At 40.6% G+C, this 22932-nt stretch overlaps 1 protein-coding gene across 1 annotated transcript in view; it reads left to right on the top strand.

The window, feature by feature from the left end:
• ELAVL4 (ELAV like RNA binding protein 4) overlaps positions 1-22164 on the top strand; it is a 59592-nt gene extending 37428 nt beyond the window's left edge. Inside the window, exons 3-7 of the mRNA XM_041421443.1 lie at positions 3499-3602; positions 13574-13727; positions 14077-14302; positions 15691-15729; positions 19930-22164. Of these exons, the coding sequence (XP_041277377.1) occupies positions 3499-3602; positions 13574-13727; positions 14077-14302; positions 15691-15729; positions 19930-20257 (851 nt within the window). The 3' untranslated portion in view covers positions 20258-22164. The remainder of the gene's footprint in view (positions 1-3498; positions 3603-13573; positions 13728-14076; positions 14303-15690; positions 15730-19929) is intronic.
• The last annotated feature ends 768 nt before the right edge of the window (positions 22165-22932 follow it).

The following is a 22932-nucleotide window of genomic DNA, read 5'->3' as shown; positions in this document are numbered from 1 at the left end:
AATATCTCTTGCCTGACCTACTGAATCACAGCATGTGATGAACTATTGGATTCCAAATCACAGAAAATATTTACTATTTACGGTGCTGTTCCTGGGAAGTGTAGCATGGGAATGAACTACAGTGTCTGTGTGGGATCCCACTGAGAGGTCCAGCTGCTTGCTTTGTGTTGCCAGATTGTGTCCAAAGAAGTGTTACCCTTTTGGAGTACATGCAGGAAGAGCACATGATGAAGAAAATAAGGAAGTTCATACTGTTTACTGTATTTTGGAAGAAATCCTTTCCTTTCTTCACCTGTAACAGTTTTTAGCTCTTTCATATCTGGAGTCTGTTTTTTTCTGACTTAAGGTACATTGCTCTTGAGAGGAATTTGAAACTCATGTTTAGCTGCACATATAAATTTTTTTGCTTCTAAACTGTGAATGTTTAGCACAGTAAAACTTTATGATGTTTGCCACAGTCATCATAAAGCTTTTCACAGACAAAAAACCAATCTGACTTTTTATTTTCAATTTTTTGAGACTGGGGCATTTTTGTCAATTTTCAAACACATGATAATATTTAGGTGAGATGGTGGAAAACACAAAACAACCAAATCAAATACACCCCTGAAGTGGAAAGCTCTTAATGGGAAGGTTTTTTTCCCTTCCATTTCACTGGTACAGTGAGGTCTATGCCAGGATGCAGCAGAAAGAATTTGCTGATGGAAACAACTGCACCGAGCTTTCAATGGGCTGTGAAGGGTGTGGAGTTTGAGAGTTTTTAACATAAAAGGGATACTCATTGAATTAACAGAAATTCAGTGCTCAAAATTCTGAGCATTCACCCTTTTTTGAGAGAGTACAGTACAGCTAATATAGCAATCAGTGGGATATGAATTCATAACCAAATGCTTCTGAGCAACAGGCCTGCAATCCTGTTACAAATTTCATACATTTCTTATGTCCAGGAGTATATACACTAACAAGAGGAAACTGTGTTTCTGCAGACCTGTTATTTGAAAGGAAAATGGTATGACAGTGTAATAGTTTTCATTAAGCCAGGTTCTGCAGTCCTGCTTGCAGACAAGACCAACCTTATTCGTTTTGGTCTTTGTTATCCTTCACCTTGGAGAAAATTTATTTATCCATTGCCACTTGGTAGTGAGAATGAGAGATGATGGTACCTAAATAACTTGAATGTTACTGGAGGACTCAAAAAAATGTTGTGTAATTGTGATCTCATTATTTTCTTGTATTGCCATTTATTTCCCTTTCCTACTGCTAGTGTAGTCTGTGGGTTTGCAGTCCAAGGTCTCTTGTGTAAGTACTTACAGAAGTGAGAATGTCTCTATGGGAGCTTGTTGAAAAGCAGTGTATACATTGTAGAGGTTGGTCAGTCCATGTGCCTTGAGAGTAGCAGTGGCTGGATGTGGAAGCTGAGGATCAGACATCGGCCATAAATCCCAGTCTCACATCAGCTGCTCCTGCTCTCCATCTACCTCTGAAGTCCAGAAATGATTAACAGGGAAAGCATACAAACACAGGTTATCCAAGCTCTGATCCTTGAGTCTTCTTCCCCCCATAAAAAGATGTTTGTTTCCTAGGGAATGGCTTTCCTCTCCCTAGGATTGTTTAGGATTAAATGCATCAAAGATTTTATATGTTCAGAGGCACAGGGATTGGGGCTATATAAAATACCTCAGGTAGGCAAGCAGAAGAAGGCATGGCAGGGAAAGTATCTTTACAGTATTTTTGCTCCAGGCTTTATGCTCTGCCAGACTTCAGGTCATTCTTGGTTAATGTCATGTAACTTGGGTAAGAATATTTTTGCTGAGATTAGTTCAGCTCTCCAGGAAGAGCGAGTATGTTTTTATACTTTTTTCTGAAGTTAAATTGATGGGATGGAGTTGCTCCCTGGCTGTATTGTATGTTAAAACAGCCATTTCTTCTCCTTCGCCTGCATGTGGGCATTTCAGGCATGAACTGCAGTGTTTCCATGGATTTTTCAAGTCTTCCATTGCATAGTTAGCAGCTTTTAGGGCTTTGATCTGATTTCGTAAGACAGAAGCGCTCCCTGTATTTGTGTTACAGCAAACGCTGTATTTTTGGTGGCGTCTGACTTTGAGAAACACACAGATGCTTTTTTGTAGTCCAGGAGACAAAGAAACAAAGCTTTGTGCTGGGAGGCAGGATCTGTGCCTCCAGGGGACATCAAGGCACTTGGTGTGCAGCTGCCTTCCCAACCTCCCCTTCCTCCTGGTGAGCAGGAGCTGCGTCGCTGCTTGCTGCTCCCGTGGCTAGAAATCTCCACAAATGCTGCTCCTCTCCTGGGGAGGGATTTTCACACGTTTCCTTTCTCACTGCCTGTGAGCAGGAGCATTTTGATCCCCTGCACATCGGTGCCGAGGGACAGGTGGTTTTTTGGCTTGCTGTGCTCCAGATATGCAGAAGAGTGTATGAGAGGGAGCCTGACAGGATGGTTCACCTGCCTGCTTGGGCTTAGTGATTCTCGAAATGTAATTATTTGTGCGTGTTTGTGTTCATGTGCCTTAAATAAAACCCAAAAAACTGTGTTTTCCAAACATGCAAAATAAGTTCAGTAGGATGCTGGAAGGAAGGGATCTGGAAGCGGCTGTCTGTCACGTTGCATTAATAGAATTGGTGCTGCAAAGCTGCTGCTTGGGAATTGGGAAGAGATCCATGTGGAGCGGGTTCTCCCAGCCCTGTGTGTGTCTGTGATCCCTGCAGTGCCCACAGCATGGCCTCTCCAGCCCCGTGTCACTTAGCCCAGTTATTAACCGGGTCTGTTCCTGCTGCAGACACACACACGGGTCTGGCTGGGCAGGCAGGAGCTGTTGAAAGGCTTTTGGCTGCTGCGGTGGCCTCCTGCCATCCCGTGCACAGCAGCAGTTGTTGCACTGTTTGGGTTTGCTGTCATCTCGAATGCTCCGAGGGGAGCTCTAATGCGGTCCCTCACCCGGCTGCAATTTGGGCTGGCCCTTCTCCTATTTACTGGCTGCATGTAAAGGTGGTTTTCTGTTCCTCAGCTTGTTCAAGGTTAGTGTTAAAATGCAGTTTCCTGATTTCTCAGTTTAAATACTTCAATACATGTTTATAAACAGCAGCAAAATTATATGTGTGTGTTTATTTAATTTTAAGAGGTGGCCTTGTTACTGGCAGGTCAGCCAGTTATATTTATTAGGAGCTCAGCACAAAACTATTACGGAGTTCTGTTGCTGTCAAGCCTCATACATGCTTTGCAGTAAACTCCTGGGGAAGGCAGGGTGAGGAGTTGCTGCTTCTTGTTCTTACAGAAGGATCTTCAGAGCAGCAGTTTAATGTTATGATGGCTCCCCCTGTATTAAGGAGATAAAGAAATGGTGAAAAACAGCATAGAAGACTGTAAGGGAAAGCAGGGATGAAATGAACAGTGTAAGAAAATTGTGCTTCCACTCTTGGAAGTTGTTCCTGTGCTGAAAAATACTAAGTCCTTTTTCTTTATTTCTTGTGTTTCAACAGGGCAGAGTTTAGGGTATGGATTCGTTAACTACATTGATCCAAAGGATGCAGAGAAAGCCATTAACACTTTAAATGGACTCAGACTCCAGACCAAAACCATAAAGGTAAGACAATATAAAATGCTTTTTGCTCAATTCAGGAATGGGAGAAAGTAGTTGGAACTGTTTCTGGCAATTTCATCACTATTTTATTCTCCATTGTACGGGGGTTAATGAGCTCCTCCTTGGAACAATGGGGAGACATGCAGAAGATGAAATCTCTCTTCTCTGAAATTGCTGCTATTGTTAAAGAGAGGGGAAAGTAACAGGAAGCTCTTTAAAGTGTGACAGTGAGGCTTAAATGTAGAATAGAACAGCCAGAGTGATACCATTATCCATAAACAGGGGAAGTAGGTGATGGTGTATTCACAAGTTACGTGTTTTCTTATGTTTTAATGGGAAATACTTTGTCACAGAGTTCTCCTTTAGTGACACTCCTGTCATTATCAGGTGTTGAAAGCATGTTTCTCACAAGTTAGAATATGTCATTCTCAAAAAAAAAATTTTTCTCAATTTCCACATCCTTAATTTGATTTATTCTTTTAAAAGCTGGAGGCTTCCCACCGAAGTCTCTTATTTCATTGTTTGTAATAGACCATTAGTTATTCAATGACCTTCTTAAGTGGTCTCACAAGAAAAGCAAGCTTCTACACTGTCACAGTTTTTGCTGCATGGCTGATAAAGCTGTTCTGGAACAGCTTACGGAAGATTTCCACATCCCAAATTCTGACAAATAATACAGCTTAAGGGATGTAAATCAAAAAATTGAGGAAGAGCAAACAGCAGATCAGATTCAAATTATCTCAAACTGCTTTGATCATTGTTTTGAATGCTGGCTTTTGATTTGCACCATTTTCTTAATTTTTCTTCTGTAGTTAGTTTGTATTTCAAAGCTAATATGTTAATATAAAAATAAATTTTTTACTGTACTGACTATTGGTACAAGTAATGTCAGTGATGTTGTATCTTGCAAAAAAAATACAGTGTAATGTGGTCGGTACTGTAGGTTTTGGCAGTCTGGCTAAAGATTATGGTTTAGACAAAGTGGTATTCCTTGAAGCAAAATTATTTATTGGATTCTGGGGTACTTCAGGGGAAAAACTTGCTTGAAACAATCCTTAGATGTTTGATCAGTGAAGAGCAGAAGTGCTGAGCTGAGGGTTATGAAAGTGGTGGAGCAGCTGCATGGATTTCATAGAAAAGGCTGCTTCCAAACCTCCCTCAGACCATCCAGATTCCATCCCACAGATAGGCATGTGGGCCATGCATCAAAATGCTCACAGCATGGTTTTGTAGAGCTAATGGAAACACTTACAGGAATATGTAAGGCAAGGCAGCAAAATCTACCATCTTATCAACTGCTGCAGGTGGAAATGCAGGCTTGGACTCAGCAGTTTCCACTTAGAGTGAAAAGTTGCTCTCCAGATTGCTTTTAAGGCACATTACCAGGGAAAAAATATTTTGAAAATACCTATTAACAACTCAGTAGAACTTGAAAAATCTAGATCAGTTTTTCATGCAGCAGATGTATATTTTGAACATTATTCAGCCGTAGGAAAGAACTGCATTTCTTGTCCCTAAGTACCTTTGTTGCTTTGCCTGTGTTTTTCTTCTTTGTGAACCAGAGCAATGCTATATACATTCATAATATTTCAAGGTTACAGGAAACTCATGTGGTAAAAGGCTCCAGAAACTGCAGTCCACACCAATTATTATACATTTCTCACACGCAAAATTAAACCATTACACATTTATCATCTGTAGCAAGACCTTTGTTATCTGTGAACTTCCTATGCAAAATCTTATTTGTGGTATGTTTTTTAATTTTAGAAATTCAGTGGCTTGTTTGTTTTGGCATTTGCATGTATATTAATAGCTCATAGACAAGCATAAAATAAAAGGATATTTTTGGGGGGTGGCTCTTGAAAGTTGTTAAAATTTAATAATAAGCAAAGCAATTGATCTAATCTATATGCACAGGGGTGCATAAGTTCTTCTGTGACTGGGAGAAAGCATGGAGTTTGGGGTTTTTAAATTGAAGTTGTGTTTATGCAGTTGCCTAAAACCAGCCCAAGGGAGCCTTCTATCCCAACAGCAAAAGTTTTGGCCCTAGGGACATCTAATCAGTAGTCTCCAACCCAATTTTTCATTGTAGAATCCATGTGATTACCTTACCTTTACCCCCTTGGTTTTTTTTATATTTTTAATTATGTGGTACTTCTGGAAATCCTGATAAATTAGGTCTGCTTTCCCTAGTACTCTGCAGTGGGATGGAGCTTTCCCTGTGTTCATGCTGAGGGATAAATCAGGTGTATTCAGTGCTGCCAGTGGCATTTCTGTCGCTGGAGATAGCTCTGGTTTCAAGGGGGTGTGGGACAGTACTCAGCACTGCTGAACCTCCTTGCTTGCCCATTTCCCCCATATGCTGATTTCCAGCCTCTCACTGTCGTTCTTTGTAAGGCTGAAGTATTTAAACTTGTGGAAATACTATATTTAATTATCAGACCCAATTACTTTAGCTACAGATGCCCTTTACAGTTACTAAAAATGCACCATTGGTGCATTAAAAAACCTCTCTCAAGAGAACATCTAGAAAGGAATTTGGTGACATATAGTTTTGTAGACCAAAAAACATTTAGTAGAACAACATGGAGCTGAAAAAGTACTGAACATTACTTTGTTCTGCTTTCTTCATGAACGTGGCTGGGTTTTTTGCTTCAGAATCAATCTGTAAATATCTTATTGATGGATGGGCTGAACCTTGGCCCCTATTCATGTGTGGTGGGTAGCTGCAGTCCTCCAGGTAGAATTTCTCTGGCTGTCTTTTGGAAGCTGTTTTGATTGAAAGAAAGTTGAAATGAGTAATCTGTGAAAGCCCTTTTACAGTGGCAAATTACTTCTGCTTGCCAAGGTCACTGTGGTCCTGCTGGTTTTGTCCTATCTGTGTTGTGGGCTCTGCTGTTCCTTGCACCTAGACTGAACATAAGGTGGCTCTGGGGAGTTGTATTTGCACTCCTTTTTTGAGCCCACAAGGCTAAATTCCTCTTTAAAAATAATATATGTATTTTATGCATGTGGCCCAAGATGCTGTCCTTTTCACTTCTGTAACATTTTTGTGGCAGCTTAATGTTCTCTCTCTCCCCTGATGCCTTGCAAAACAGCCATGCAGTCACAGGAGGAACTGGCTTAATAGCAGGATCAGCAGAACAGCCAGGCACAGTCGGCTCTGATGTGTGGACTAAAATAACGGAAGAAATGTTCTTTTTATTCTGTCATTGTTATGATAAATAATCCCTTTTCACTCTAGCAGCTAAAATATTTATGTGCATTTTATTTAAGTCAATGATGCCCTTTCAAGTCAAAGTTGAGAGGTGACGATTTACAGAATATCTGTTGGGGGAAAGCATTGGAGGGAGCGTTGTGTTTGGTGGTAATAGGTTATACACATTTTGTTCCTCCTCAACTGATCATAGTGCATCTTTTATTTACGCCATTTCATAGCAGCATCATCATCTTGTGAGAGAGAAAAGCTTCACTTTATTTTTACAGCTAAAGCTTGACATAATTCTGCGAAACATTTTAGAATGAGGGAAGAGACTGTGTGTTGAAATAAATATATATTCCAGAAATTGAATCTATTTTTAGAAATTAAATTTGCCCATCCATAAAAGCATATGAAAGGTCACTGCTGCTTTTGAAGATTGCCTGGCAATTCAGTTGCATCAAATATCAGAAGGAAAATAAGATGTGTGATGCATGGGGTACAGATTGTTTAAACTACTGCTTTGCCCTGAAAAAAGGACAACACCTGAAAGGATGTGAAGGAAGTGTTTTACAATTTACTTGGGGATTCAGGTGACCTGGCTTCATTGGAACAAGGGCAGAACAGTTTTGAAAGGAAGTTTGAAATCTAAAAAGAGCCAGTGACCCCCTGAAGTGCAGTCTTGTGCACCCCTCTCTTCCTTTTTCTCTGTTGTCTGAGAAGTAGGTTTGCTTCTTCCTTCTCTCTCAGGAGCAGGTACATGCTGTGACACTGCTGGAGCAAAGGGAGATGTCCCCAGAGAGGGGAGAAGGAATCTGGGTTCTCTGAGCCCTTGATAACCTCCAGTTTTTAAATCCATCATATCTATCCAATGGTAAAATACCAAATGGATAAGATGATTTCTCTGTGCTCAGAGGCTTTTTCTAGTTACTTTAATTTTCAGTTAAATTGAATAAATAGCATGGAATTTTGTATTTCTGCTTTATTCTCCTGTTTTGATCAATAGGTCTGGATGGTCCTAGTTTAAAATACAGCAAATAAGGCTGTGGGAGAAAGCAATGCTGCTTTTTCTGAAAATAAAGTAGTAGCATTGCTGCTGAAAGATCTTCCTATTTATCTTGGTTTCTGTGGCATTTCTCAAAATGCCAGCTATTTCCACAAAACTCAGGCTCTAAATCTGTCCATGTTAATTCTTGTAGTTGTCCACAAAACTACAAACCATCCTGTCACTGTAGGGTAACCAAATAACAGCAGCCTCAGACTTTTCTGTCCTACAAAGTCATTTGTCAAAAAGATTGCCTTCCAGCCGTGCTCAGCGGAGGCGGAGGAATTGCAGCAGGGAGCGCTGGGGAAGAGACTGCATCTCCTGCACCCCATCCTAGACTCCTGGGGAGGAGTGGGGGGAGCTCAGCACAATTTGAGTGGCAGCCAGAAAGCGCTGAGTTGCTGACAGTGATGGTGGCAGAGCTCTGGTGTTGGGTGCCTTTGGTGCAGTGCATGGCCAAAACCCTGTGTTTTCCAACCATGTTCTTCCACAGCCTCCCTAGGGCCACCGAGCCTGCTGGGCACTGCCTGCAGCCTCCTATCCCTCTGAAGAAATGGGATGTTGTGCAAGGCTGGGTGGTAAGGAGAGGGTGTACAGAGAGATCGGGGCAAGGCACAGGAGGAGCCTGGATGCTCTGCAAAGAGGAAGAAATGGAAGGTTGGACTATTGGAAGATGCTGGGAGTAGCTGAGTATGTTGGACTGCAGCAAGGAGGGATTTGCATTTTTGAGTCTCTTGTGTGTAGTTGCATTGAACCCCCTTTTTTCCCCTTTCCTGCAAATTCACGTTACAGACACAAACTGCAGATTGGGATGTAGCTATTTGATATCTCCTTCTAAAATTGAAGTAGCTGCTTGTTCTCTTTTATGGTAGCTCAGAGTTAGTCAGAGGGGTTGTCTACTGTGGCTGCTGCTCCCCACGACAAAGTCTTGGATCAGAAAGTTGAAAGATGCCGCAGACCTGGAAAGCCTCAACTAAGTTGACTCCTGCTTTGCTCCTCAGGAGCCTCTGTCAGTGTAACCCTTTGGGATTCACACTGCTTGTTAACAAACCCTCCTCCACTCTTTGTGCCTGCAATGGTACTGGTGCTCAGAGGACCTTTCAGTGCTACATTTGTCGGTTCAGCTTCGGTTCTGCTCTTTCAGCAGGCACCAGAGAGTCTCTGCCTCTTAATTTCATGCATCTTCTCTTAATCGGGATTTCTCTTTTTACTGCCTCGGTTTTGCCGGTGAGTCCTTTTCACTCCACAGAGCCAGAGCAATTATTTCTCTTAGCCTTGCTCTTGATACATCCAAGAGTGTTCCTAGGTTATTATCTATGGATGTCTTTCCTGAAATGATGGGATAGACCATTGTACCTGCAATTATAATTAATCTCTGTAAAATGGCATTGAATCGCTCAACAGTGAAGTGCATCATCACTCCCCTCCATCCCCCAGCCAAGGGCTTAAAGAGAAAGGACAGAGCAGTGCAAGCATCAGATGTGCAAGTATTCCAGATTCTGGTCTTCATCCTCTGAACCAGAGGGCTTTTGTGTTTGCTTGTTCTGACAAAGCACAGAGCTTTCACAGGAGGGTGTCTCAAATCTAGTTTTGCACAAAATTAGGACACAGTTGAGGGTCTGGAAGTGGCTGTGAGGAAATATCTCTTTCTGCCATAGCCCATTCACTGATGCTAAGATGATTTTACTGCTAGTTCTGGATGCGCATTAAACAAGTGAGACTGTGCTTTATTTATGTGTGAGACTTTTGACCAGCTGTGTTGAAGCTCTTTGAGTCCGTACCAGTGGAATAAGGGCCAACAAGTGAGGGTAAGGGTTGTCACCATTTTAAACTGGACTTAAGGCAGAAAAAGCCAAGTGACTTACCCCAGAAATCACAAAAGAAATCCGAGATCTTGGGGAGTGACAAAAGGACAAAGCCGAGTCTCTGTTTTAAGGTCACCATGAAGTCTGGTATTTTTGAATGTTACACAAACTTTCTGAAAGCTGTCCAGGGAGTCACTTAACGCTGACTGCCCCTTAGCTGCTTGTGGCTGGAGGTGTCTTGGGGACTGCAAGTGCCCTGGGTGGGTGACTTGGTGGTCCTTGGGTGCCTGTGCTGCACCCTGATTCAAGGCTCCTGCATGGTTTCCCATTCTCCAGGTGAGGAATGGTAGAGGCAGAGCAAGACAGATCTCGGAGAAGGTTGGTATCTGCAGAATTCGCTGCTTGGTTGCTGCTCACATGTGTCCAGGGCAGGGTGGCTGTGCTGGCAGAGCATATCATTCCAGGAAAGGATGATGCAGTTCCTCTTCAGAGCAGACCAGAGTTGAATTTTACAAGGAGGCTTCTAGAAATGGACTTGGATGTTTGAGAAGTCCAAGATTAGCTCAGGAGTTGAAGGCTCCTCTTACAGGCAGCAGCGGCAAAGTGGTTAAGTGGCAGCGTTCAAATGGCTGCTGTTGCTTGTTCTAGAAGACAAATGGGATGTCTTCATGCCTCTGGGTGCCTTTGCTGCGGGCTCTGGTTTGGGAAGGCCAGACCAATTTATGTTCTGAAGAGTCTCGAGGTTAGTAATTCTTCAAAAAGTTTTCTGTATGGGAAAGCAGGTAGGAAATCGATAGGAAAGATAATTACTTGGAGATATTTTCTGTGCACCTGAAGAAAAATTGCTTTGCCATGGAAGATGGGAAATGCTGGACCTTCTAATGCTGCAGTAGTGTTGGGAAACAGTGGTGCAGCCTCTGGAGATAGCTGTTTATTATGAAGAGAAGCCCTTACACAGGCTAATGCTCAATGTCAGATGAGAAATGTCCTATTAAATGTTTTTCATAGTTATTATATATGTATTTATAGAAACCAACATCTGAGGCCAGCAAGCCATTAAATGAATTGTACAATATTTTATTATCTTCCTTGCAAATTTGACCGCAGAACTCCTAAATGATCTTATGCAGTGAAATCCAACACCACGGTTCGACCTTCAACCGTTGTACGAGCGGACAAACATTTTAATGCTGAGAAATGCCTGGGTCAAACAGTAGTTTGGTGTTCTCTAGCTCATTATTTGGAATCCTGGCCACCACAAGGAATTCATACTCCTTTTGTTTTCAACGCTCTGTTTCATTACAGGGTGCTAACACTGCCGTGAGCAAAGGAAGGGAAAAAAAATCATTTTTGAGTGTGAATATAAAGAATTAATGCAGTGTCCTCACACAGCACTTTGCGGTTTGCAGAGATAAAATGGGAGCTGGTTTTTGCTCCCATTTTAACTCACACAGCATAAGGAGGTTCTGGTGTGATGGAGGGTCAGGGTGGGCGATTTCTTCCTTTGATAGCTCACACATGGGAAGACATCCCGTCCTCAGCACTAACTGAATAATAGCTTGAAAGCAGGATGGCACACTCTAACCGATCGATTTGTCATTGGCTGACCTCAGAGGGAAGATGAAAAAGATTCAAAAGCAGATAAATAATTGACATTACTAGCCTTGAGTCCATTCAGCTCCGCAACCTTTTCTCCTTGATATTAAAGACGGCTGAGTTGCTTTTGGCAGCTTCTTTCTTTGGCTCAGGCTCCCCTGCAGCCTGAATGTTTGATTGCAGGAGGAAATAAAAACTAGACCTGAGCAGCAATAGGTGTTCACATGTGCTGTGAGTGGAGGGTTGGGAGTGTGAGCAGCCTCTCCTTCCTCTGCCTGCCTGCAAGGCCCGTGAGAGCAGAGAGCCTTCTGTAAGTAGAAGTGTGTATATATATATATAAAAATGTCAGGCACTCATTGCTCTGGGAAGTAGTGTTTTTTGCATATCCCAATACTTTTCATCTTCCCTGTAATGTGGCATTTGGTTAATGAATGTGCCAGAGTGAGAAACCCAAAGGAAACCCCTGGCTGTTTGCCCAGGAACTTTATTCATTTTGCTGCTCTCAGTTTTGAGGAATAGGTAAGATCCCTACCCTCACTCCAGAGAGGCTCTTAAATGTTTTTTAAGCTGTTCTTCCTAAAGTAGGTTAAACTGTAGATGCCTGAACTCTTACAGTGCCCTCTCAAGGTGAGGCATTTGCAGAGTGGGGAGGGAGAGTCTGCTTTTACAAAGGCCCCAGCACCAAACCAAGCTGTAGGTGAAAGCACTGTGTGATTATCCCTGGTGTCCCCTAGGGTCTGGATTGAGCCTTGTTATATAAAAGCCAAGTGGTGCCATCCATGTGTGTTTTGGTCCTGGGTCCATCAGAGGGGGCATTCAGGACCTGCAGGGAAGTGTTGGAAATGCTGCACCCTATCAGGAGCTCGTGGTCTGTGGCACAAAATATTTTCTACCCCAATATCCTTCTTCCTTTCAGCCCCTGAGGGTTTCTCTGCTCCTCATGTCTGCTTGAGCCTTTGTGCTGTGTGCGTGAGTTTGCCTCCATTGATGCAAATGTTTTATCTAACCTCTATTTCATATTTCTTTCCCTGAATTTTCCACCTCCTCTCCTCAGCCTTCTCTGTAAATGTTAGATTTAAAAGGTTATGGACAAACATGTAAGTTATGAAGAAATTGCCAAAAACCTTAAAATCTAGAATCTTTAGAGTTTGTCTGCTATTATGCAGAGGAGATTGTGGAAGCAAATATTAGTCATTAACATAATTTTCTCTGTTGAGTCAACATCTATTTTTAGGTGTGGAGCGCATCAAGACAACTCTTTGACACATAAAACACATAGACATCCATTTGACATCATCTGTGTTCAGGCTGAGGCTTGGGAAGAGGGGAAGACAATTGCTGAATGTATTGTATTCGTGATGGGAACCCCCCCACTTCCTTCCTAGACACATTTTAAGACATAATGCAGGAGAGTACTGATGTGTTTATATTGAAATAAATCAAAATGAAGTGCAGAATATTCAGCTTGGGTTCCAATGCTTTTTCAGATGTGCTGCAAAGTAATTCATGATCTGTGCTGAGTATTTGCCATCAGGCTTTATCCAGGAAGTGTTTTTATTATGTTAAATGTGTTTATTCTAAATGTATATATTATTTTAAAAGTGCAGAAGGCTTTTTATGCACCTATTATAATTATAAATCTGATTCATAGGTAGAAGAGCAGTTAAGAGGCTTGAATTAGTAATTTTCCAACAGCACACATGCAATGCCACAGCTAGATTTTCTTGTTTGCTTGGTCATAATATTTTATGGTCTGGTTCTGGGCTTTAAAATGCAAGGGAACTTCTCGTGATAAATTGCAGATCCGACAATGAGTGTCAGTCTACAGCTCCCTGAGCAGATGTTCGTTTAGTCTAATTTCACCAGTACTTTACTGTTCATCCAGAACAGATCTTGCCAGCTCAGGATGCAAACACAAAGAGAGAGAGCACAAAAGATCATTCCGCAAATAACCTGATCTGTTTCAGACACTTGGAGGGGAAAAAAGAAAAACATGCGGGAACTTGAGCGTGCGGGGCTGGCTACGGCAAATCATCCACACACCCACAGCCGTGGGGGCAAACTTACAGAGCCGTGCGTGGGAAGGTGCACATGAATCCACCTCTGAACAGTGGGGATTTTATCACTGCACTTCAGAACCCTTGTGTCTGTTTTAAGGTCTCTGCAGCTCTTGCTTTGTTCCTCCAGCCTTTCCTGGCTCTGCTGGTTTCACAGAACAGGTCCTGTCTGAACTGCAGGGTTATGTCTTGTAAAAGAACAGAACGTTATTTGTCCGAAATGCCAAGGGTGGCTGTAGCTCGCTAACACTCCTCTCCTTTTCTCTCCGTAGGTGTCATATGCCCGTCCAAGTTCAGCCTCCATCCGGGATGCGAACTTGTATGTCAGCGGCCTTCCCAAAACCATGACCCAGAAAGAATTAGAGCAGTTATTCTCACAATATGGGCGCATCATCACCTCACGGATTCTGGTTGATCAAGTCACAGGTTAAAAGAGAACTTTTCTTGATAAGTGCATGGGTTTTTTTGGAAATGGCAAAATTGTATATGTCTGTAGCTGGTTTTTTTTTGACTTCTAGTGTAAATTGCAGTGCCTTGTTTCCTTATAAATGTAACTGGAGGTATAACTGCTGCCTCTTTAATGAGGGACTGTCAAAATACAAAATATTGTTTACTTAAAATCATTGGGATTAGGAAGAGAATTTTTCTTTACAGGACTTTCCTTAATTTGCAAACCACCTATTGTGTGAAGTCGAGCCCAACGTTCGGTTTGTTCGTTGCATAAATGAGGCTGTTCCTACGAATATTCATCTCTTCACATGTTTTTACTTCCCAGGGGTTTCTCGAGGTGTGGGATTTATCCGTTTTGATAAGAGAATAGAGGCAGAAGAAGCCATAAAGGGACTAAATGGCCAGAAGCCTAGTGGTGCTACAGAACCAATTACTGTGAAGTTTGCCAATAACCCCAGCCAGAAAACAAGCCAGGCACTCCTTTCACAGCTGTATCAGTCTCCCAACAGACGCTACCCTGGACCACTTCACCACCAGGCTCAGAGATTCAGGTAATTACCTGGAAAAGAACTGAAGTTCCACCAGCTACAACAATGTGGGGCAGGTGCTTTGCAGGAAAATATGCTTTAGTTGCGTAGGCTGACCTGATTTTGTTTGTAAAATTAAATATTCTTTCCTGGAGAATGAGGAGGAAAATCTGCTGACAGCAGTAGTCATGTTGTATTTACTAAAACAGCTGAAGTACTGTACAATCAGATCTCATGAAGGCTCATAGAAAAAGGGAGGACAGAATAGAGTTACTCTGGTAATCAAATGAGCAGTGACTGTCCTGTTCTTTCTCTCGTTTTGGGTAATGCTTTTATTTTCTGCTATATTACTACAGTTTTGATGCAGCTTAGACTTTGATGTTAATGACAGTGGATTGGTAGCAGGAAAAAAGCTGAGTCTGTCCCAGTCAGCAGGAGTATCATTAAATTTATTAGCCTGAGATATCTGCTCTTAGTATAAAGAGCCCTTGTATTAGTCTTTGGTGTGAGTCTTCAGATGCTGTTGGGGATGTTTTATGCTTTGCATTCTGAATATACTTTTTCCATCTGATGCATAAGGCAGAGTTAGCATTATGTGATGTTCCTATTACTTTCATACTTAATAGTTCTCAGGCAACCTAGCTTTCAAATAAAAAAGTCTGCCTTCAAGAAAGAAAACTTGGACATATTTGCATAACTGAGTTGCACACTGGCTTTAGAGAATTATTCAGAAGTAATTTTAGTTTGTCAGTGATGAAAAGTGCTAATGAATTCAAGATCATAAAAAGTCAGTCATTGGATGCATTAAATTTACACTTGTTTTTGTGTCTTTGGCATGCAGCTGTGTCCATTGAGGTTATCACTGAATCATTCCATGGACAGAAGGACTTTATTGTGCTGCCATGGAAAGCAGATTATATTCTGCAAAATTTGGTGTTCAATTTAGATTGACATGTCATGAAGGGATTAATGCTAACTATATAGAATAAAATGGGGAGAATGTATTTTACTAAAGCAGATTATCAAGAAATTTTCCAGTTCCAGCAGTTTTGGACTTAATATTTTATTTTTAAGTTAACTGTAAATATGAGGTGACCAGTTGAATTATGAAAAAAAAGTTGAATTATTAAAAAAAGACAAATCCTAAGTGCATTTTTTAAAACCAAGTTCTGGAGGCTAAGCTTTTCTCTAGACTGTAGACAAGTTTAAAAAAGGTTTTTAAATGCTCTGGTGGAAATTTAAGCACAACCTCAGACTTAACAAAGCAGGCCGGGAGTTGTTAGGCTCCTTAGATGTGTGGGAAACTTGTTGAACGTTTCTTCTTTGAAAATGGAACACTATTAATAATAGTTCCATTGAGCGATCTTGCCATCTGTGAGACATTAACCCAAAGACCCTCCTTCTCTTTTCAGGCTGGACAATTTGCTTAATATGGCCTATGGCGTAAAGAGGTAATTAGAATTCCACAGATTGCCAGATGTCCGTGTTGGCACAGATTGGTGCTACAATTTATTTTTTTTTAATTCACTAACTTTATTTTTTTTATCCCTTCTTTTCTTCCACCAGCATGTCAAATTCTTTTTAAGTTTGGACTTCAGTTGGTTTTGTTACTTTAAAGGCCTCACGCACAAGTTTTGTGGGGTTTTTCAACCTTTTTTTATTTACAGGTGGGCTTCTCAAATGGTTTAGGTGCCACAGCTACAAGCATTGAAATTGCAGTTGCTCTGCTAAGTGGTACTTTTTCCAGAATCAAAACTATTAATTTGATTTTTTTAATAAATCTCTGATCTGATAATGGAAAATTTAACTCAAAAATCAGAATTAGGCTGCTGTTGTCTCTCATAGTTAAGACCATCTTTCTCCCACATCTGACATCATAAGTTTGACGTGAAAATACAGCTGTGTGCACCTCAATCAGCCCAAAGTTTCTTTTGTTACAGGTTTAATACTTTGAATTTTTTTTTCAGTCCTTGAATTTTTTTTTTGTTTGTTTAAAATAGCTGTGTGTTTGTATGTGCACGCATGTGTGAAAGCTCAGCTGATCTGTCAACATTTCTGCTGTTCCATGAGTATGTTTGGTAGCTAAAATGAGATGATGTGTTAGTGTTTCTTTTAATGGCAACATCAGCATAAGTGATCCTTGCAGCAAAACAAAGGTGTAGTCTTATTCCTGATGTTACCCTAAGATGTCCAGATTAAGATGAAAAAGTACTACTAAATCTTCTGAAATGGTCTGCTCACCACACTTGAAAATTACTTGAGCTTTTGTTTGAAGCTCATCCTCTAAAAAGGTATGGTAAGTATATCTTTACAGTAGCTAGCAGCAGACAGGAAGGTGGGGTTTAACCCCTCAGTAACTTGGTACAGATCTGAACTCTTGAGTGCTCACAAGAGGAAAGTCAAACCAGAGCTTTTCCCCAGCAGCAGCAGCAGCGCTGATCATGGGCTTGTTGGTTGTGTCAGGATATCCTTAGTGGTGATGGGGATACGGCGAGTCAGAATCCCCTGCCTGATTTTATTAAAAACCCTTCTCCTGGGTTCTCCCACTTTGTTTCTTGCTATTTTGCCAGAAACATGGGAACACTCCCAGTTGAGTGTCTGTCCAGGTCAGTGTCAGAAGGATGGGTTTGTTCTGGGAGGTTTCCCTGGGTCTTTGCTGCTGCTGCTCCTCCTTTGCTGGAATTGGGCTGTTTGTGGTGCAGGTTAGGCTTAGCCTGAGCAGAGGAAACGAGCAATTACCTGCCTTTATAGGTTATACGTCTGCTTTCTCAGCATTGTCTGCATTGTTACTCTAAAAACACAGCAGTGTTCAAAGTCATTTTGCAGGCATCTTAAATTAGTTCTTATCTCCTCTTAGCAAACCTTGGCAATTGTACCTGCACTAGCAAAACCTGAATTTATAGGTGCAGGGTCACAAAAAAATACCACACTGATAATTTCTGAAGCTGCTTCTGAAACAGGAGATTGGCTCTCCCTATGCTAACTGTGTGGTACTGATGGAAAATGAGACATGCTGATGTAGAAAGAAGGTTTTATTGAGGCTAATTTCAGATCACTTGCTAGAAGCAAAGCTTCTTATGCGATAGGTGATCTTGTATTTGTGTCAATACACTTGCACCAGTTTCGTGCATGTTTTGGTGGATTTACAGCAGCTGCTGTGCTCATGGCACATAAATAGTTGAAAGCTGGGTAGCTCCTAAAGGTTTCCAGGGAAAAGCTGCTCTCCAGTGAACTGTAGGAAACTTTAACCCTTTGCACCAGTGCAGCATTTCTTTAAAATGCAAAGCCTTGTGACACACATGGCTTTGCATTGTGTGGGTTTTATTTCATCGTCACTTAGAGCATGGTGTGTCCCTCAGTGTTGTACTTCACATTCAATTTAAACGTTCCAGAAAAGCAGTGTTTGCTGGCTTATGTATGTTACTTGCACATTCAGCACTGGCCAGCAATGGGCTTGAAGTCCCATCTTCTAGATTTCAAAATGAGCTGCAGCTGTTGGCTTGTACAAACCCTGGCTGTGCCTTATTTACAGTCCTTATTTCCACCTACAGTGGAAGGAACAGTAGAAAATGGCCTTGTCCAGGCTTTCTGTGCTGAACTGTTGTGATAATGTCACTGGTTTCACTGTGCTGGAGAGAAACTAAAATGTGTTGAGATAAGGATTTGCAAAAGTGAAGTTGAGTTGGAAAATTGCCATGGATTTTTAATAAACTGTCTGCAAACCTTCCTGAGGATCTGATGCTGTGAGCATTTGTGAACTGCTCATTTACAGCACAGCTACACCCCAGTGATGATCCTCAGCTTAAGATGTATATTCCAAGTGTCTTCTTTTTCCCTGAATATACATAAGAAGTGCCATCAGGCGTCAGCAGAACAGTGAGCAACCATCAAGTGTATAGTTTCCTTTATGGTTATTTAATATACACTGCATAATATTGTGCAGATTGCGAAATGTGGAAATTATTACAAGTGTAAAAAGTTTTGGAGAGCACAAGAGCTCGCTCAGCAACAGAGTCTCTCCCTCTGCTCCTTCAATCATCTCTCAGAAAATCCTGAGGAATTATTATTCCATTCTGGTATTGAAACTCATCATATTGAAGGTACACGTGAAACTGGATTTTTAAGACGTTTCCTCTGTGCAGTTGTTATTTTAAAACATATCCCAAAGTGTAGCTTCAGAAAGCATGTCAATTTTTTTTCCACACTGATGAAAGGAAAATTATGTTGATCCTGAGGGCTGATACTGCTTAACATCTTCATTAATAACCTGAGTCATGGGCTGCTCTGCGCCCTGCTCGCATTAGCGGGTGACACTAAATTGGTGAGGAGCAGGGGCTGTCACTGCTGCTGGCCATGGCTGCCACTGGGGAGACCTTGGAAAGCTGCAGGAACACGCTGAAATTCGGGAAAGGCAAATGTGGAGTTTAGCCCCTGACTGCTGCCTTCAGCTGCCTACAAGGGGCTTTAGAAAGAAGGTGAAGCCAAGTTTTTTGCAGAGGTCAGACACAGGAGGACAAGAATCTGCAGTGACAGGCTGCAGCAGGGGAAATTCCACTTGAGGATAAGGGAAACTCATTTGCAGTGAGAATGGAGCCCTGCAGCAGGGGCTGCAGGAGCAGTGTTCCTGTCCTTGGAGATTTCCTAAGCTTCCCTCTGCAGTGCCATGAGCAGCAGGTCTCATTTGGGAAGTTTGCCTTGCTTGGAGCAGGAGGCTGATCAGATGATCTCCATAGATCCTGCCCAGCCTTTGTTATCCTGTGATGGATCTGTGTTCGTAAACACCTGGCTTTATCTGCTCTCTTTGGATACTCAAGGTAAAGTCCCAAAGGACAGCGAGGGAGAAAACAGTAGGGTGGTCTGTTGAATTCTGGGAGTCAGTCCCTGCATTGACTTTTTGAAGGACCTAAAGCCTGTCATGGAAATGAAGCCTCACGGTATGAAGGTATCAGTTGATGTGCTCATTAATTGTATTTATGTTCTACTTATTCTACAATTGCTGCATAAACCTTCTTTCATATGTGGCTGGCTTTAGGACTCTTTATTACCTGGATTTTTTCCCCAGTGTATGTCAATTAAGGACCATGTTAGGTGGAGAAAGAAAATCTACCACTTAGGGACATCTCTCTAATAGTATTTTTATCTGAAGAAGCTACCGTTACAGCTGAATCCTGACAAAGGCATTTCTTATTAATCTTTAAAATAGGTCTTGAAGTTTGCTTGGGTTTTTTCACTGCAGACTAGTAGGAGACGAAGCATTAGATCTCTGTTGTCCTGAAATTTATATTAGTGCTGGAAATAAGTGGCAAATTTCTACAGGCCCTTTTTACACGAGCTGTTGTTTATCACAGTGTGTGCAGGCCCTCTCTGACTCAGATTGTCCTTGAGCATTTCTTTTCTGAGGTCTTTGTACACATCTAAGCAGGGCTTATCCTCGGAGGGAGATGCATTTATGCCCAGATTTGGCGATTCTATTTAGCACAGCTCCCCTCCGCTTCAGCAGGAGTTAGAGAGCAAGGGTGGCTCTGTGGTCATCTTCCAGGGACAGGATCCAGAACCTTCAGTACCATTGGCTTATTTACTTTAAAGTCTTGGACCCCTATAGCTCGTGCCAAGAGATGTATTTAGAATAGACCCCTCTTTTTGCTCGGTAGGTTTTCTCCGATCACAATTGATGGTATGACGAGCCTTGTGGGAATGAATATCCCTGGTCACACCGGGACTGGATGGTGCATCTTCGTCTACAACTTGTCTCCCGACTCGGATGAGAGCGTGCTGTGGCAGTTGTTTGGTCCCTTTGGAGCGGTCAATAATGTCAAGGTGATCCGTGATTTCAACACCAACAAGTGCAAGGGATTTGGCTTTGTCACCATGACCAACTACGACGAAGCTGCCATGGCGATTGCCAGCCTTAATGGATACCGTTTAGGAGACAGAGTATTGCAAGTTTCCTTTAAAACCAATAAAACCCACAAATCCTGAATTTCATATCCTTACTTACTAAAATATATATATATAAATATATATACGAACAAAACAAAACAAAAAAAAAACTCTTCAAGGCTTATATTCAACCATGGACTTTATAAGCCAGTGTTGCCTAAGTATTAAAACATTGGATATCCTGTGAGGAACAGGAAAGGATTTTATAATGCTTAGAAAAAAAAAACCTTTGATGCATTGAATGTTCTTTCATAGCTGTCGTTGTTGAATATAATATACATAGATAACAATGTGCAGGGATTTTTACCCGGCCAGCTAGTTTTACTACCTTCCTTGAAGGTGGGTCTTTTTAAGATGACCATTCACTCATTTGAAAAAATAATAAAACAAAAAACAATTTTTACGAACTAATGGGATTAAAAGCGAGAAAAAAAAGATTTTTGTTTTCTTTTCTGTTTTTTCAAAACATTGATTGAATCAGATTGGTAAACCCCCCACACAAATTAAAGAGGAACAATAAAAATTGCAAAAAGAAGAACATAATTTTGCAACTTTTTTTATTTTTCCTTTTTTCTTTTGTATCATGTGAACTAAACAGTCTTCTGTTAGGGAATGGGGTAACGGGGGATACCTGATGACATAACAATTTAAATAACATTAACAATGTTGCCAAAGAGGTGGTCTCTTTGCTGAAAATGGGTTTCAAGAAAAATCTATTTTTATAAAATATAAAGAATTTTTACAAGAGAATCTGGATTTGAGAAAAAATATTTTGACTGGCTAATTTAGGGGAAATTGACAACTTTGTCATGTTCATACTGCACTGGTAACTTTTTAGAGATCAAGATGTGTGTTTTAAACTGGATTAGTAGATTGTTTTTTGAAGGATGGGCTACAAACAGATGATCTTCGTATCTTTTCATAGCATGTAATAAAAATATTAAATACAGTACGGGAGAGTGTTCTTCCCAGGCACGCAGTTACCCACAGTCAAAACCCAAAAGCAAGGAGATGAGTTGCAAGACGGTTTTTCTTTAAGTCATCAGTATGGGATATCAGCAGAACAAAAGTTAAAAAAATTAATTTTTTGATCAAAAACTTCCTTGGTTTGAGCAGTAGGTGCTACAAAATTATTTACATATCTTAGTATCATAGTTAAATGTAATGTGTTTAGAAAAAAATACATTTGCTTTAAATTTGTTAAGAATTTTCAAATTCACTTTATAGCCCAAGCTAATATAATTGGGCTGTGTTGGCACATTTGGAACACTGTTTATGTTGCTTGAAACACTTATTTATTTAATTGCCGATGTGATGCATATGGCCAAAATCAAATATAGCTAGTTTGGCTAGTCTACTTATTTGTTTACTTAAACTATGGGAAGAAGCATATTATTGTGTCATTTTGTTGTGTGTGTATGTGTATATATAATATAAATATATATATATATAAAGTTATTTTTTCTTTTGGTTAATTTATTATAAGTTGTAACACTTTGCTAGTTTTGTTTGTATATGTCTTAAAATGTTTTCTTATGATACTTAAGTGACAGAGGTATCAAGGTAACTTGTGTAGAAATATTGTTTGATATATTGTCATGTTTGTTGTGAATATTTTTTCTTACTGCACAGTAGAAAAGAAAACAACTGGGTCTTTATTTTAATGTAATTCAGATTGGGGAAAACAGAGCTAAGGGAACAAAATGACTGAGGGGGTGCTCTCCCATGTCCAGTGCACTGATCATTTTAGTATGTTTGTGCTTTGTACGGTTATATATTTAAAACAAAAAAGGGTCATGCTCTTCCCTGAGTACTAGAAACAGTTACTCGCTATGCATAATCTAGTTGATAGTTAAATTTGCTATTGCTTTTCTTGTCTTGTTATATAAAATCTTTTCAATACAAGTTTAGTCTTAATGGTAATAAAACGTTATGGTTATTTATAACTTGTGCTTATTTTGTGCATTTTTTCCATGCTATACCCACTAACTGCATGTAGACTAAGTATTGTTTTTTCACACTGAAGAGGCAAACTTTTGTAGTAGACAAATAACTAAAAGCAAAGGCTGCATCATAATTTTATCAGTTTTTTACTTTAACAATGTTAGATTTTAGTTTAAAGGAACACTCATTCAATGTTCAGGGAAACCTTTATACATCATCTGCTATGAATGAGCGCAGTTTGCTGGGAAAGTTTTGATGCATTTGCTAAGCATTAGTGGGGAAGGCATGTCAGAATCTTTTCTCTACGATGTGTTTTACTATCTGAATAATAATAATAATTTAAAAAATCTTTCTTAGGACCAGGCAGTTGTATACTTTAGTTATAATGAATGACTTCATGTTAACCTTGCTAGTTTAGATCATTTCTGAGGGAAAGTATTGTAAATGTTTTTTTCATAACCTTGTTGTGTTTGAATTATTTGTACTTTAATTGTCCAGACAATAAATGAAAGTGTGTAGAATGGCTATGGACTTTCCACCTTTTTAAGTGTGTTCAGATGTTTTAGTGTTCCCAGCCGCACCTCAGCCGAGGTAGAGGTTTAGTCTCTGATTTCAGAAGCAAGGTCTTCAAGAGAGAAACGTTCTAGTCAAACCAGATTGAGCATATTCATGATTTGTTTTTCCTTCCGAAGGCCAGAAAGAATCGGCCGTTTAATTTAAGATGTTGAACACCAAATACCAAACTGTAACTTTCATTTATTTGAATGTGG

The sequence above is a fragment of the Onychostruthus taczanowskii genome, unplaced genomic scaffold, assembly GCF_017590055.1.
Source record: "Onychostruthus taczanowskii isolate IOZ18803 unplaced genomic scaffold, ASM1759005v1 scaffold7, whole genome shotgun sequence".
NCBI lineage: Eukaryota > Metazoa > Chordata > Aves > Passeriformes > Passeridae > Onychostruthus > Onychostruthus taczanowskii.
This window is presented reverse-complemented; position numbering and strand designations above follow the sequence as displayed.